At 39.4% G+C, this 14,143-nt stretch overlaps 1 protein-coding gene across 1 annotated transcript; it reads left to right on the top strand.

Annotated features, from left to right (window-relative positions):
* The first annotated feature begins 1,199 nt into the window (after nucleotides 1-1,199).
* Nucleotides 1,200-7,407, top strand: LOC123904093. Its single transcript, XM_045953782.1, has 2 exons — nucleotides 1,200-1,787; nucleotides 7,233-7,407. Exons 1-2 carry the CDS (start codon nucleotides 1,228-1,230, stop codon nucleotides 7,405-7,407), a joined length of 735 nt encoding a protein of 244 aa, XP_045809738.1. The 5' UTR covers nucleotides 1,200-1,227.
* Nucleotides 7,408-14,143: the final 6,736 nt, after the last annotated feature.

The raw sequence follows: 14,143 nt of genomic DNA, 5'->3' as shown, positions 1-14,143 counted from the left end.
AAAAACAAAGTGAACTTTAAGAACTATTTTTGTTGATATGTATATGTAAGTGGACCATATGGTGAAGGCCTAAGAGTAAAAAAAGGAACTGCATAAGCACGTTTAAGAATTGTTCACCCGTAACATTGCCATCAGCATGGTAAGGAGGCATACAAACCAATCCCACCAGAATATACCTCCATACTTTACAAGAATCTTCCATTAGAAAATCAAGAACCCAGTTAAGTGCAAGAGATACAACATTTTTAAGAAAAACTCATACCTCATTAAGTTCTCTTTGTTGTAAAAATACTTTCAAAATCAAACACAATGGCCGCAGTTGAGGCCACTTAGCCACTGCTTCTTGCAAATTCATTGGTTCAACCGAGAAGAAGAATATATATAAGGTTAAGTCCAACACTGAATCCCCAAGAGAATATATTTTGTTCATTTTGATTTTTATTCCTTCAAGCAAATGTGAATAAGAGATATTTCTCAGTGCAAGTAGAGTTTTAAAAATTTTTGTATTTTGAGGGCTTGTCTTTTCAAATCTTCTTATTGGAATTTTAACTTCAAAGGTATTGTGAATAATTTGAAAAATGTGCAATGCAGAAATAGGAACGTGTTGCCCACACTTAGGGGCATCACATTCATGACATGGAATTTGAAACAAAAATAATAGAATATTGAATAAAAATGTTCGAAGTTAGAGTACTCTAATCAAGCAAAACAACTTGAGATGATATATGTAATTCAAATAAGAACCCTTAGGCAATAATTCAAGTACCATATGATAAGATCCATTTAGCTGAGTCACTGCCACATGAGCATTTGGTACACTATGATACAGCTGGACATAAAATATGGAAAGTATATTCAAGAAGGAAGAAGAGCAATAAAGGAATTGGCGACTAAATTTGTTAATCATGATTTGTCTTTAATTTAGAGTGAAAGCACATGTGCAACTGTCTTCCATAATAAAAGGAGTATGAGGGAGAGTGTCAGAGCTCATCTTGAAATTTATCTTTGTACTATAATGGTTAGGAAGTACTAACTTCCTAAAAGGAGCTCTGCTCTGCGTCAGAAAGTCCAGGAATTGTTTGATTCCTTTTTCTGTAATTGATTCTATTGTTTGTTATCAATAAAGCTTTCACCTTTTGTTGATGTTCATTTACTGTTTCATTGTTTTTTATACCGGTTCGTATCAAACTGGTCCGACCTGCCGGATCTTCGACGGAGAACCGGTGAATGCCACCCACCAAGAAGGTTACTCTCCCGGCGCTTAGACAGATGGAAGCTAAGGTAAAAGCACTTGAAAGTGAAATTTCAGAGGTACGAACAACGCTTGCTAGCGTACAGGATGCAGTCAAAGAGAATCATGCCAACCTGATTGCGATGTTAGAGAAATGCTTTAGGAAATCTGTGCATGTAGATGGGGATGCGAGCTTGTCTGTCAAAGGCTCGCCGGAGAAGCAGAATTCGCCGGAGAAGATGATGTCAAAAGGGAACAGCTCTAACACTGTTTGTGGCGATACGATGACGGAGTTTCGTCATGCTGTGAGGAAGGTTGAGTTACCAACTTTCAACGGTGAGGATCCAGCTGGGTGGATGTCACGAGTAGAGATCTATTTTCGCGTTCAAGATACGACGCCGGAGGTTAAGGTGAAACTTGCTCAGATTTGTATGGAAGGAGCGACGATCCATTTCTTCAACTCTCTAATTGGAGAAGATGAAGATCTGCCGTGGGAACAATTGAAAGAAGCTTTGCTGGGTAGGTATGGAGGACATGGGGAAGGAGATGTGTATGAATAGTGATAAGACCCATTTAGCTGAGTCACTACCACATGAGCAGTTGGTACACTATGATACAGCTGGACATAAAATATGGAAAGTGTATTCAAAAAGGAAGAAGAGCAATAAAGGAATTGGCGACTAAATTGGTTACTTATGATTTGTCTTTAATTTGGAGTGAAAGTTGTGTGCAACTGTCTTCCATAATAAAAGGAGTATGAGGGAGAGTGTCAGAACTCATCTTGAAATTTATCTTTGTACTATAATGGTTAGGAAGTACTAACTTCCTAAAAGGAGCTCTGCTCTGCGTCAGAAAGTCCAGGAATTGTTTGATTCCTTTTCCTGTAATTGTTTCTATTGTTTGTTATCAATAAAGCTTTCAACCCTTTGTTGGTTTTCATTTACTGTTTCATTGTTTTTTTATACTGGTTCGTATCAATTTGGTCCGACCTACCGGATACGATACGGAGCCGGTGAATGCCACCAAAGAAAGTCACGATCACTGTGTTTCAGAAAATGGAAGCCAAGGTCGATGCTCTTGAGAACGATATCGCGGAAGTCAGAACAACCCTTGCTAGTGTGCAAGATACGGTGAAGGAGAACCACGCTAGTCTTAAAGCGTTGTTGGAGAAGTGTCTAGGGAAACCGTTACAGTCAGATGAGGTAACGAGCCCTTTGGTACGCAAGATACCGGAGAAGACACCGGAGAAGACAGTGGAAGCTGGTCCGAGCTTTAGCGCCGCTCGCAACGATACGATGACAGAGTTTCGTCATGCTGTGAAGAAGGTAGAGCTTCCAACCTTTGATGGAGAAGATCCAGCTGGGTGGATCTCGCGAGCTGAGATCTACTTTCGAGTACAGGACACGATGCCGGAGGTAAAGGTGAAGTTGGCACAGCTGTGCATGGAGGGATCGACGATCCATTTCTTCAACTCTTTAATTGGAGAAGATGAAGATCTGACATGGGAGAAATTGAAGGAAGCGCTGCTGGGGAGGTATGGAGGTCATGGAGAAGGGGATGTCTATGAACAGTTGACGGAATTGAAACAAACCGGAACTGTGGATGAATACATCACTGAGTTTGAATATTTGATTGTTCAAATACCAAAATTACCAGACAAGCAATTTCTAGGGTATTTTTTACATGGGTTGAAGACGGAGATTCGTGGTAAGGTGAGAAGCTTATCGGCGATGGGAGAGATGAATCGTACGAAGCTTCTTCAGGTTACACGAGCGGTGGAAAGGGAAGTACGGGGAGGTGGACCTAATATTTATCGTGGATCCAAATCAGGAAGCGGGTCATTCAGGCCCAATTCGTATAGGTCAGGTAAAAATGGGTCAGATTGGGTGATGGTGAATTCAGGGGGAGGTGCGAAGAGCAGTAGTGGTAGTAATATTGGGCCTAAAACTGATAGGCCAAACCAAACGGATAAGAGGCGACCCGGCCCAAGAGATAGAGGTTTCACTCACCTCTCTTACCAAGAGCTTATGGATCGGAGACAGAAAGGCTTGTGTTTCAAGTGCGGTGGACCATTTCACCCGATGCACCAATGCCCCGACAAGCAGCTCCGTGTTCTGATCATGGAGGATGGTGACGGTGATGACTCAGAACCGGCCGTCTTGGCGGTGGAAGTAGAAGATTCGGATGAGGAGAACAAGGGTGAAATGTGTATTATAAACTTAAACCACATTTCATTCGAGAATCACAAAACAGTCAAATTCCAAGGTCAGATTTGTGGTGTTCCAGTCTTAATACTAGTTGACAGTGGAGCTACTCATAACTTCATCTCTCAGAAGTTGGTGGAGAAGATGGGTTGGGAAGTGGAAGAAACTCCATTGATGAATATTAAGCTGGGAGATGGTTCTCAGACAAATACGAAGGGTGTATGCAGAAACCTGGATATGCAAATTGGAGATTTTCCTTTATCTCCAGCTGTGCACTTGTTTGAATTGGGAGGAATTGATGTAGTTTTGGGCATCGAATGGCTCAAAACATTGGGTGACATGATAGTAAATTGGCGCCAGCAAACAATGAGTTTCTGGAGCAACAAGAGATGGGTAACTTTGAAGGGTATTGATGGAGCTGGAGGATTAGGAGCCTTACAGAGTTTGCTTTGTAAGACCAAACTCAAGAGTCAAGGTGTGTTGTGGGGATTGAAGAATGAGGAGCATGAAGTAGAAGAGGAGCTTACTGATATGCAACAAAAGGAGTTGGAGGGGTTGTTGCAAAGATATCAGAGTGTATTCAATGAACCAACTGGGTTACCACCAAGAAGAAACAAGGAGCATGCTATTAATTTGGTGGAAAATCATAGTGCAGTGAATGTAAGGCCCTACAGATATCCTTATCATCACAAGAATGAGATAGAAAGACAAGTGCAAGAGATGTTAGCTGCTGGCATCATTAGACAGAGCACTAGTTCCTTTTCCAGCCCTGTCATATTGGTGAAAAAGAAAGATAATACATGGAGGATGTGCATAGATTACAGGGCACTCAACAAGGTCATTATTCCAGATAAGTTTCCAATCCCTGTTATTGAAGAATTGCTTGATGAACTGCATGGTGCTGATTATTACTCTAAGTTAGATTTAAAATCTGGATATCACCAAGTAAGGGTAAGAGAGGAGGATATAGGGAAGACAACATTCAGGACTCATGAGGGCCATTATGAGTTTCTGGTGATGCCTTTTGGGCTTATGAATGCACCATCTACTTTTCAAAATTTGATGAATGATGTGTTCAGGCAATTATTGAGAAAAGGAGTGTTAGTTTTCTTTGATGACATCCTAATTTACAGTAGAGGATGGGACAATCACATGAATAAGTTGGAAGAGGTTCTGCAACTGTTAGACAAACATAAACTGGTGGCCAATCAGAAGAAGTGTAGCTTTGGCAAAAGAACTGTTGAATACTTAGGCCATTTGATTAACAAGGAAGGTGTTGCTGTAGACCCCAGCAAGGTGAACAGTGTATTGCAATGGCCAACTCCTAAGAATGTTAAAGGTGTGAGGGGATTCTTAGGTTTGGCTGGATACTGTAGGAAATTCATAAGGGATTATGGCAAAATAGCTAAACCCCTTACTGAATTGACTAAGAAGGACAACTTCAAATGGGGAGTAGAGGCTCAACAAGCTTTTGAGGAGCTTAAGAAGAAGTTGACCACATCTCCAGTATTGTCACTTCCAAATTTTGACAAAGACTTTCTGATTGAGTGTGATGCCTCTGGAGGAGGAATTGGAGCTATTTTAATGCAAGACAAGAGGCCCATTGCTTACTATAGTAAGGCACTGGGGTAAGAAACTTGACAAAGTCTGCTTATGAAAAAGAACTAATGGCAGTAGTTCTTGCAATTCAGCACTGGAGACCATACTTACTTGGGAGAAAGTTCACTGTATCGACTGATCAGAAGAGCTTGAAACAATTGATGCAACAAAGGATTGTTACTGCAGAACAACAAAACTGGGCAGCAAAACTATTAGGCTATGATTTTGAAATAGTTTATAAGCAGGGGAAGTTGAATAAGGGTGCTGATGCTCTGTCTAGAGTTCATGAAGGGACAGAATTTAGTAGCATTACATCTTATGTCAAATGGAGTCAGATTCAGCAGATCAAAAAGGAGGTGGAACAAGATGAGAAGTTACAAGTAATCATTAGTGCCATTCAGCAAGATCCAAACAGTAAAATTGGCTATGAATACAAGCAAGGAGTGTTGTTATTTAATGGCAGATTAGTGGTCTCAAGCAAATCACCATTAATTCCTGTTTTTCTTAAGGAATTTCATTGTACCCCTCAAGCTGGTCATTCTGGGTTCTATAAGACTTATAGAAGGATTGCTGCAAATATACATTGGATAGGCATGAAAGGAGCTATTCAAGACTTTGTCAAGAGTTGTGATGTTTGTCAAAGGCAAAAGTACTTAGCTACAGCACCTGGAGGATTACTTCAACCGCTGCCAATTCCTGAACAGATATGGGAGGATATATCTATTGACTTCATAACAGGGTTACCTAAGTCAAAGGGGTTTGAAGCTATTTTGGTGGTGGTAGATAGATTGTCAAAGTACTCACACTTTATACCCCTCAAGCATCCTTATACAGCAAGAAGCATAGCTGAAGTGTTTTGTAAAGAAGTTGTGAAGCTCCATGGTGTACCACTGTCCATTGTGAGTGACAGAGATCCTATATTTATTAGTAATTTCTGGAAGGAGTTGTTTAGGATGCAAGGTACTCAATTAAGGATGAGTACAGCCTATCATCCAGAAACAGATGGCCAAACTGAAGTGGTGAACAGGTGCTTGAAGACCTATCTCAGGTGCTTCATATCTGATCAGCCAAAGACATGGGTTGCTTGGATTCATTGGGCAGAATTTTGGTTCAACACCAACTTTCATTCTGCTACAGGGAAGACACCCTTTGAAATTGTCTATGGCAGATTACCTCCTCATGTGACAAGATGGGTGCTAGGAGAAACAAGAGTTGAGGCAGTGCAGAGAGACCTCATTGACAGGGATGAGGCTTTAAGGCAGCTTAAACATCAACTCTTAAGAGCTCAGGAGAAAATGAAGAATCAAGCAGATAAGAAAAGGGTGGAGAGAAGTTTCATGATAGGAGAATGGGTTTTTGTCAAGTTAAGAGCTCACAGACAAAAATTTGTAGTAACTAGAATCTCTGCTAAGTTATCAGCTCGTTATTATGGTCCATACCCTATTATTGAAAGGGTAGGTGATGTGGCTTATAAGCTGAAATTACCAACAGGATCAAAGGTGCACCCTGTTTTCCATGTCTCTTTGTTGAAAAAAGTTGTGGGAAACTATGATGAGAATGAAGAACTACCAGAATTAATGGATGAAGGAGAGAATTATGAACCAGAAGCTGTGTTGGCCACTAGAAAGATAAACCAGCAAGGAGAAGAAATTAAACAAGTGTTGGTTCATTGGAAGGGGCAGACTGCAGAAGAAGCTACTTGGGAGGAAGTAATTATGATGAGAAGTCAATTCCCAAAGTTCAACCTTGAGGACAAGGTTCTAGTTGAAGGGGAGGGTATTGATAAGACCCATTTAGCTGAGTCACTACCACATGAGCAGTTGGTACACTATGATACAGCTGGACATAAAATATGGAAAGTGTATTCAAGAAGGAAGAAGAGCAATAAAGGAATTGGCGACTAAATTGGTTACTTATGATTTGTCTTTAATTTGGAGTGAAAGTTGTGTGCAACTGTCTTCCATAATAAAAGGAGTATGAGGGAGAGTGTCAGAACTCATCTTGAAATTTATCTTTGTACTATAATGGTTAGGAAGTACTAACTTCCTAAAAGGAGCTCTGCTCTGCGTCAGAAAGTCCAGGAATTGTTTGATTCCTTTTCCTGTAATTGTTTCTATTGTTTGTTATCAATAAAGCTTTCACCCCTTTGTTGGTTTTCATTTACTGTTTCATTGTTTTTTTATACTGGTTCGTATCAAACAGTTGACGGAGCTGAAACAGAGTGGGTCTGTTGATGATTATATTACTGAATTTGAGTATCTAACAGCTCAAATACCCAAACTCCCAGAGAAACAATTTCTGGGTTATTTCTTGCATGGGTTGAAAGTGGAGATTAGAGGAAAGCTGCGCAGTTTAGCAGCTATGGGGAGATGAACCGCACGAAGTTACTGTAAGTGACAAGAGCGGTGGAGAAGGAGATTAGAGGAAGTGGGTCGAATTTTTACCGCGGGTCCAAACAAGGAAATGGGTCATTTAGTCCCGATTCACATGGATCAGGTAAAAGTGGAACGGATTGGGTTATGGTGAAGGGACGTGAGACAAATTCAGGAGGGGGTGCAAAAAATAATGGTAATGGGCCCAGAAGTGAGAAAGCAGCCCAATCAGAAAGAAGAAGAAATGGAGCACATGATAGAGGTTTTACCCATCTCTCTTACCAAGAATTGATGGATAGAAGACAAACGGGGCTTTGCTTCAAATGTGGAGGCCCATTTCACCCAATGCATCAGTGCCCAGACAAACAACTTCGCGTATTGGTCTTAGACGAGGATGAAGAAGGTGAAATGGAAGAGAATGTCAAAGCGGTGGAGGTGGACGGATCTGATGAAGAGAAGAAGGGAGAGATATGCATTCTGAACTTAAATCATATTTCTCATGGAACAACAAGACTGTTAAATTCCAAGGTGAAATGTGTGGAGTTCCTGTGTTGGTGTTGGTGGATAGTAGAGCCACGCACAATTTCATTTCTTAGAAATTGGTGCATAAATTGGAATTACCAGTAGAGGAGACCCTATTAAATTGGGAGATGGTTTCAAAACAAGTACCCAGGGCGTCTGCAAAAGCGTGGAATTATGTATTGGTGATTTTAAGTTAATTCCATCAATGCATTTGTTTGAGTTGGGTGGAATAGATGTGGTGTTGGGTATTGAGTGGCTTAAAACATTGGGTGATATGATTGTGAACTGGCATCAACAAACAATGAGTTTTTGGAGTGAGAAGAAATGGGTGACTTTGCAAGAACTAACTAATGGTCAACAGAAGGAGTTGCAGAGTCTGTTGCATAAATATGAAGGAGTATTCCAAGAGCCTTCAGGTTTACCCCCTAAAAGAAACAAAGAGCATGCTATCAACCTGATAAATGTAACGACCCGATTTTTAGTAAATCGATATTTTATATATTTGCATATATTTTGGGTTAGTGTTAAATATTTATTTACGCGACCTATAATTATTTATCGCGAACATAAGTTTGTGAGCGAAACCTTTGTCGTGTTAGTGGGCTTGGGCGTGTGATAGGGCTTAATGGGCCTAAGCCATTGGGCTTGGTTCAAGGTTCATAGAGAGTGGTATAAGTAGCAAGTCAAACTAAGGAATAGTATCACAACTTGTTTTTCATGAGAATTTAGAAGTTGTAAGCTTAGGAGCAAGAACAAGCTAAGCTAGGGTTTGGCTAGAAGAACTCGAGCAAGGAGAAGAGGTTTAGAGGCCAAGAATCATCATTCAATCTAAGGTGAGAGTGGTTAAGCATAAGCTTGGGTGATCCAAGAGAGGGGAGGTGTCTAGCCTCCATTCCTGAACTCTCTCATCCAATTTCTTTGGGGTTTGGGTGAAATTTCTTTATCATAAACATGTCTTTTCATCTTAGTATGCTTAATGAACATCTAGGAGGGAATATGTATATGTTTGATGATGGTTTTGCATGTTTATGCAACTTTGCTTATTTTGCAAGAAATTGACATGATTTTGTATGTGTGATGTGTTTTGGAGTTTGTGAATGTTAATACATGTATATATGTATGGTATATACATGATTGATCACTTGTTATGCATTTATAACATGTTATAATGTATTTTGGATGGATTTGAGTGTTAAACCGCCTTTGGAAAACTCAAGAACAGATATTTTTCTGGTGTAGTTCGCTAAGCGACCAGGAGTTCGCTGTAGCGAACATGTTCGCTGAAGCTCGCCAATGCTCGCCATGAGCAGGTGACTTCCTGGTGAGGTTCGCCATGTCTCGCTAAGCCCTCGCTTAGCGAAGGCCTCTGTGACAGCAATTTTTGTTAATGTTTGTAAAGTGTGTGTATCCATGTATTTGGTTTCGTTTTGGTTTGGAATTATTATATGTTTAATAATTGTGTTGTGTAATGGCATATATATAAAATGTCAAAGAAGTATATGTATTTTTGTATATCGGGTTGTCCGATAAAGAAGAATATCAGTTTGTCTGATAAAGAAGTTTAATGGATTATGTTATCCATGTAGTGAGCAGTAGCTTCGTGCTAAGTGATTATCATATGTTTGGTAAATGCATGGCATTCATAAATTCATGCATTATTTAGGGATATCAGACTTGTCTGATAAAGAAGGATATTGGACTTGTCCAATAAAGAAGGATATCAATGGTAAGTTCCTTGATAAAGAAGATGGTACCACATGCATTAGTCGTGTCTAGGTTGGCATGACATTGAATGTTTGGCATTAGTCGCATTTGAGTAAATGTGCAATTATGTGTTATGTGTTATGTGAGTTCTTTGTGTTGTCCGAGACGACGTGAAACTATCTGGTTGTGTATTTGTGAGTATGTGTTATCTGGTGTATTGCTTATGGAGGCATGTGTGTGAGTTAGTAATACGTGATAGGTTGAATATAGGTGCGTTTCTATATTCGTATGTATGTGATTATGTTTACTAACTCTCTACCTAATTGTTATGTGCTGGACCTTTGGGGGTTCAGGTATTCAGGTCGAGGTTTCGATCGAGCTTTAGCTGTAGATCGTTTTGGTGTGGAGCACTTTTGGTGAGGAGCTAGTGTAGGCTACCTTTGTATAGTTTTGTTAAGTTAGTTTGGTTGTAATGTATATTAGTGCTCTGGTATGTTGTAACATCGAGTCGGGGATCGTTTGTATTCCGTCGTATATCGATGCGAACAGCTTAACTTATGTTTTATGTAGATGAATTATCTTTTGAACTATTTTGTTCATTGCTTTGAAATCCTTTTTGAAAATGTTTTCCGCTGCGACGTTTCGTGTCATGTGCACGATCGTTTTGAAAATGTTTTCCCGTAGCGCTCCGGCTACTTATCTTTAAACAGTTTTTAAGATCACGTTTTTAAGGGTAGTTAGTTCGGGGTGTTACAATAAACAACCATGGGGCAGTTAATGTGAGGCCCTATAGGTACCCTCACCACCACAAAAATGAAATTGAAAAACAAGTGCAAGAGATGCTAGCTGCGGGCATCATCAGACATAGTACAAGCGCTTTCTCCAGTCCTGTCATTTTGGTGAAGAAGAAGGATAATACATGGAGGATGTGTATAGACTATCGTGCTCTTAATAAGGTAACTATCACCGACAAATTCCCTATTCCAGTCATAGAAGAATTATTATATGAGTTGCTTGTGGCAAATTTTTATTCAAAGCTTTATTTAAAGTCTGGTTATCATCAAGTGAGGGTTAGGTAATAAGATATTGGCAAAACTGCATTTAGAACGCATGAAGGACGCTATGAATTTTTAGTGATGCCATTTGGGCTTATGAATGCCCCATCAACTTTTCAGAGTTTGATGAATGATGTGTTTAGACACTTATTGAGGAAGGGAGTGTTAGTATTTTTTGATGATATCCTCATTTATAGTAGAAGCTGGGATGAACATAAGAGACACTTGGAAGAAGTGTTACAATTACTAGCTTATCACCAGTTGGTAGCCAACATAAAAAAATGTAGTTTTGGCCATAAAACTGTGGAATATTTGGGTCATTTGATCAATGCAGAAGGTGTGGCTGTGGATCCTAATAAAGTGAAGAGTGTGATACAGTGGCCAGTCCCCAAAAATGTGAAGGGAGTAAGGGTTTTTTGGGGCTGACTGGGTATTACAGAAAATTTATTAGGGATTATGGAAAGATAGCTAAGGCACTGACAGAGCTCGCAAAGAAAGACAGTTTCAAGTGGGGTACTGAAACACAGTGTGCTTTTGATGAGTTGAAGAGAAGGTTGACCACAGCTCCTGTATTGTCATTACCAGATTTCACAAAAGAATGTGATTGAATGTGATGCTTCATGGAGTGGATTAGGTGCTATTTTAATGCAGGACAAGAAACCCATTGCTTACTTTAGCAAGGCTTTGGGGGTGAGGAATTTGATAAAATCTGCTTATGAAAAGGAGTTAATGGCAGTGGTCTTAGCCATACAACATTGGAGACCATATTTGCTGGGGAGGAGGTTCACCGTGTCCACTGACCAAAAGAGTTTGAAACAACTAATGCAACAACGGATAGTGACTATGGAGCAACAGAACTGGGTTGCTAAATTATTGGGGTATGACTTTGAGATTGTATATAAGCAAGGGAAGTTGAACAAGGGAGCTGATGCCTTGTCCAGAATTTATGAAGGGACAGAATTGAACAGCATTTTGTCCTATGTTCAATGGGTTCAGGAGCAAATAGTACAACGGGAAGTGAGTCAAGATGAGAAGCTTCAGGCAGTAATCAAAGAATTGCAGAAAGATCCTAATGCTAGACCTGGTTATGAATACAAGCAGGGAGTTTTGTACTATGAAGGCAGGTTAGTGATATACAGCAAATCATCTTTAATTCCTACATTTTTGAAGGAATTTCATGCTACTCCACAAGCAGGGCACTTTGGTTTTTACAAAACATATAGAAGAATTGCTGCAAATTTATATTGGATAGGAATGAAGGGAACAATCCAAGATTTTGTGAAAAGTTGTGATATTGGTCAAAGACAAAAATATCTAGCTACCTCTCCTGGAGGATTATTGCAGCCACTTCCTTTTCCAGAACAGATATGGGAAGATATCTCCATGGATTTCATCACTGGTCTACCCAAATCTAAGGGGTATGGGGCAATTTTAGTAGTTGTGGATCGTTTGTCCAAATATTCACACTTTATTCCACTTAAACATTCTTATACAGCCAGAAGCATAGCATAAGTGTTTTGTAAAGAAGTGGTGAGATTACATGGTGTGCCATTAGTAAGTTACAGGGACACAATATTTATGAGTAGTTTTTGGAAGGAACTGTTTAGAATGCAAGGAACACAGTTGAAAATGAGGGATTTGGATAGCCTGCAGTTGAATTTGAACTGCAGGATCCTGCTGTAGAGCAAAAGCCACTACAGTCCACTTTATCTCTTTTAGTTTGTAATTTATTTATATTATTTAAATAATAATTGTGGCAGATTTACTCAACTGCACCACCCTGCAGTTTAACACAACTGCAGGTAATCCAAGTCCGAAAATGAGCACAACTTATCATCCAGAATTTGATGGGCAAACTGAGGTGGTGAATAGGTGTTTAGAAACCTATTTAAGATGTTTTATTACTGACCAGCCCAAGACATGGATGTTATGGGTACACTGGGCTGAGTACTGGTTCAACTCTAATTATCATGCTTCTACAAGGAAGACTCCATTTGAAGTAGTGTATGGGAGATCACCACCAGCTTTGACAAGATGGTTGCAGGGTGAGACCAAAGTAAAAGCAGTACAAAGGGATTTGGTGGATAAGGATGAAGCCCTCGGACAATTGAAGACTCGGCTTGTGAAGGCACAAGAGAAAATGAAGAGTCAAGCTGATAAGAAGAGGTTAGATAGGAGCTTTATGGTGGGAGAGTGGGTCTTTGTCAAGCTCAGGGCACATAGGCAGAAGTCAGTAGTGACCAGAATCAATGCCAAACTAGCAGCCAGGTATTATGGTCCCTACCCTATACTTGAAAGAATTGGTGTTGTAGCTTATAAGTTAAAATTGCTAGAAGGGTCTAGAGTACATCCAGTGTTTCTTTATTGAAAAAAGCTGGGGAAACTATGATGAGAATGAAGAACTACCAGAATTAATGGATGAAGGAGAGAATTATGAACCAGAAGCTGTGTTGGCCACTAGAAAGATAAACCAGCAAGAAGAAATTAAACAAGTGTTGGTTCATTGGAAGGGGCAGAATGCGGAAGAAGCTACTTAGGAGGAAGTAATTATGATGAGAAATCAATTCCCAAAGTTCAACCTTGAGGACAAGGTTCTAGTTGAAGGGGAGGGTATTGATAAGACCCATTTAGCTGAGTCACTGCCACATGAGCAGTTGGTACACTATGATACAGCTGGACATAAAATATGGAAAGTATATTCAAGAAGGAAGAAGAGCAATAAAGGAATTGGCGACTAAATTGGTTAATCATGATTTGCCTTAATTTGGAGTGAAAGTTGTGTGCAACTGTCTTCCATAATAAAAGGAGTATGAGGGAGAGTGTCAGAGCTCATCTTGAAATTTATCTTTGTACTATAATGGTTAGGAAGTACTAACTTCCTAAAAGGAGCTCTTCTCTGCGTCAGAAAGTCCAGGAATTGTTTGATTCCTTTATCTGTAATTGATTCTATTTTTGATATCAATAAAGTTTTCACCTTTTGTTGATTTTCATTTACTGTTTCATTGTTTTTGATACCGGTTCGTATCACCATACCACATGCAAGCAGTAATATAATCCTACACAAAACGAGAATGATGTAAAAGTGGTGTGTTATTATATGCTTCCAAGTTGTTGTATTTGTTTATGTAATTAAATTAAGGAAAATGCTAACCAGTGCCCTAAGGGCACATGTTAAGGAACCTAACCTAATATAGTAGTGTATTTTATTGGAAATTGTGTAGTCAACTTCTAAAAATCTAAATAGTTAATTTTCAACATAAAACTTTCTCTTTAGGTTTCTTAATAGGTTCCCTTAAATTAAAGAAATATCAACTACTTAGCACCTTGATCAATATAACGCAGTTCACAATATAATGCCAACCACATATCTAAGAATTTCAAAGAATCATTTTCTTCCATTATTTATTTACAAGAGAATTTAAACAAAACTTATATAAATTAATCGGATGTATTAGA

The sequence above is a fragment of the Trifolium pratense genome, linkage group LG2 (genome assembly GCF_020283565.1).
Source record: "Trifolium pratense cultivar HEN17-A07 linkage group LG2, ARS_RC_1.1, whole genome shotgun sequence".
In the NCBI taxonomy this organism is placed as follows: domain Eukaryota; kingdom Viridiplantae; phylum Streptophyta; class Magnoliopsida; order Fabales; family Fabaceae; genus Trifolium; species Trifolium pratense.
This window is presented reverse-complemented; position numbering and strand designations above follow the sequence as displayed.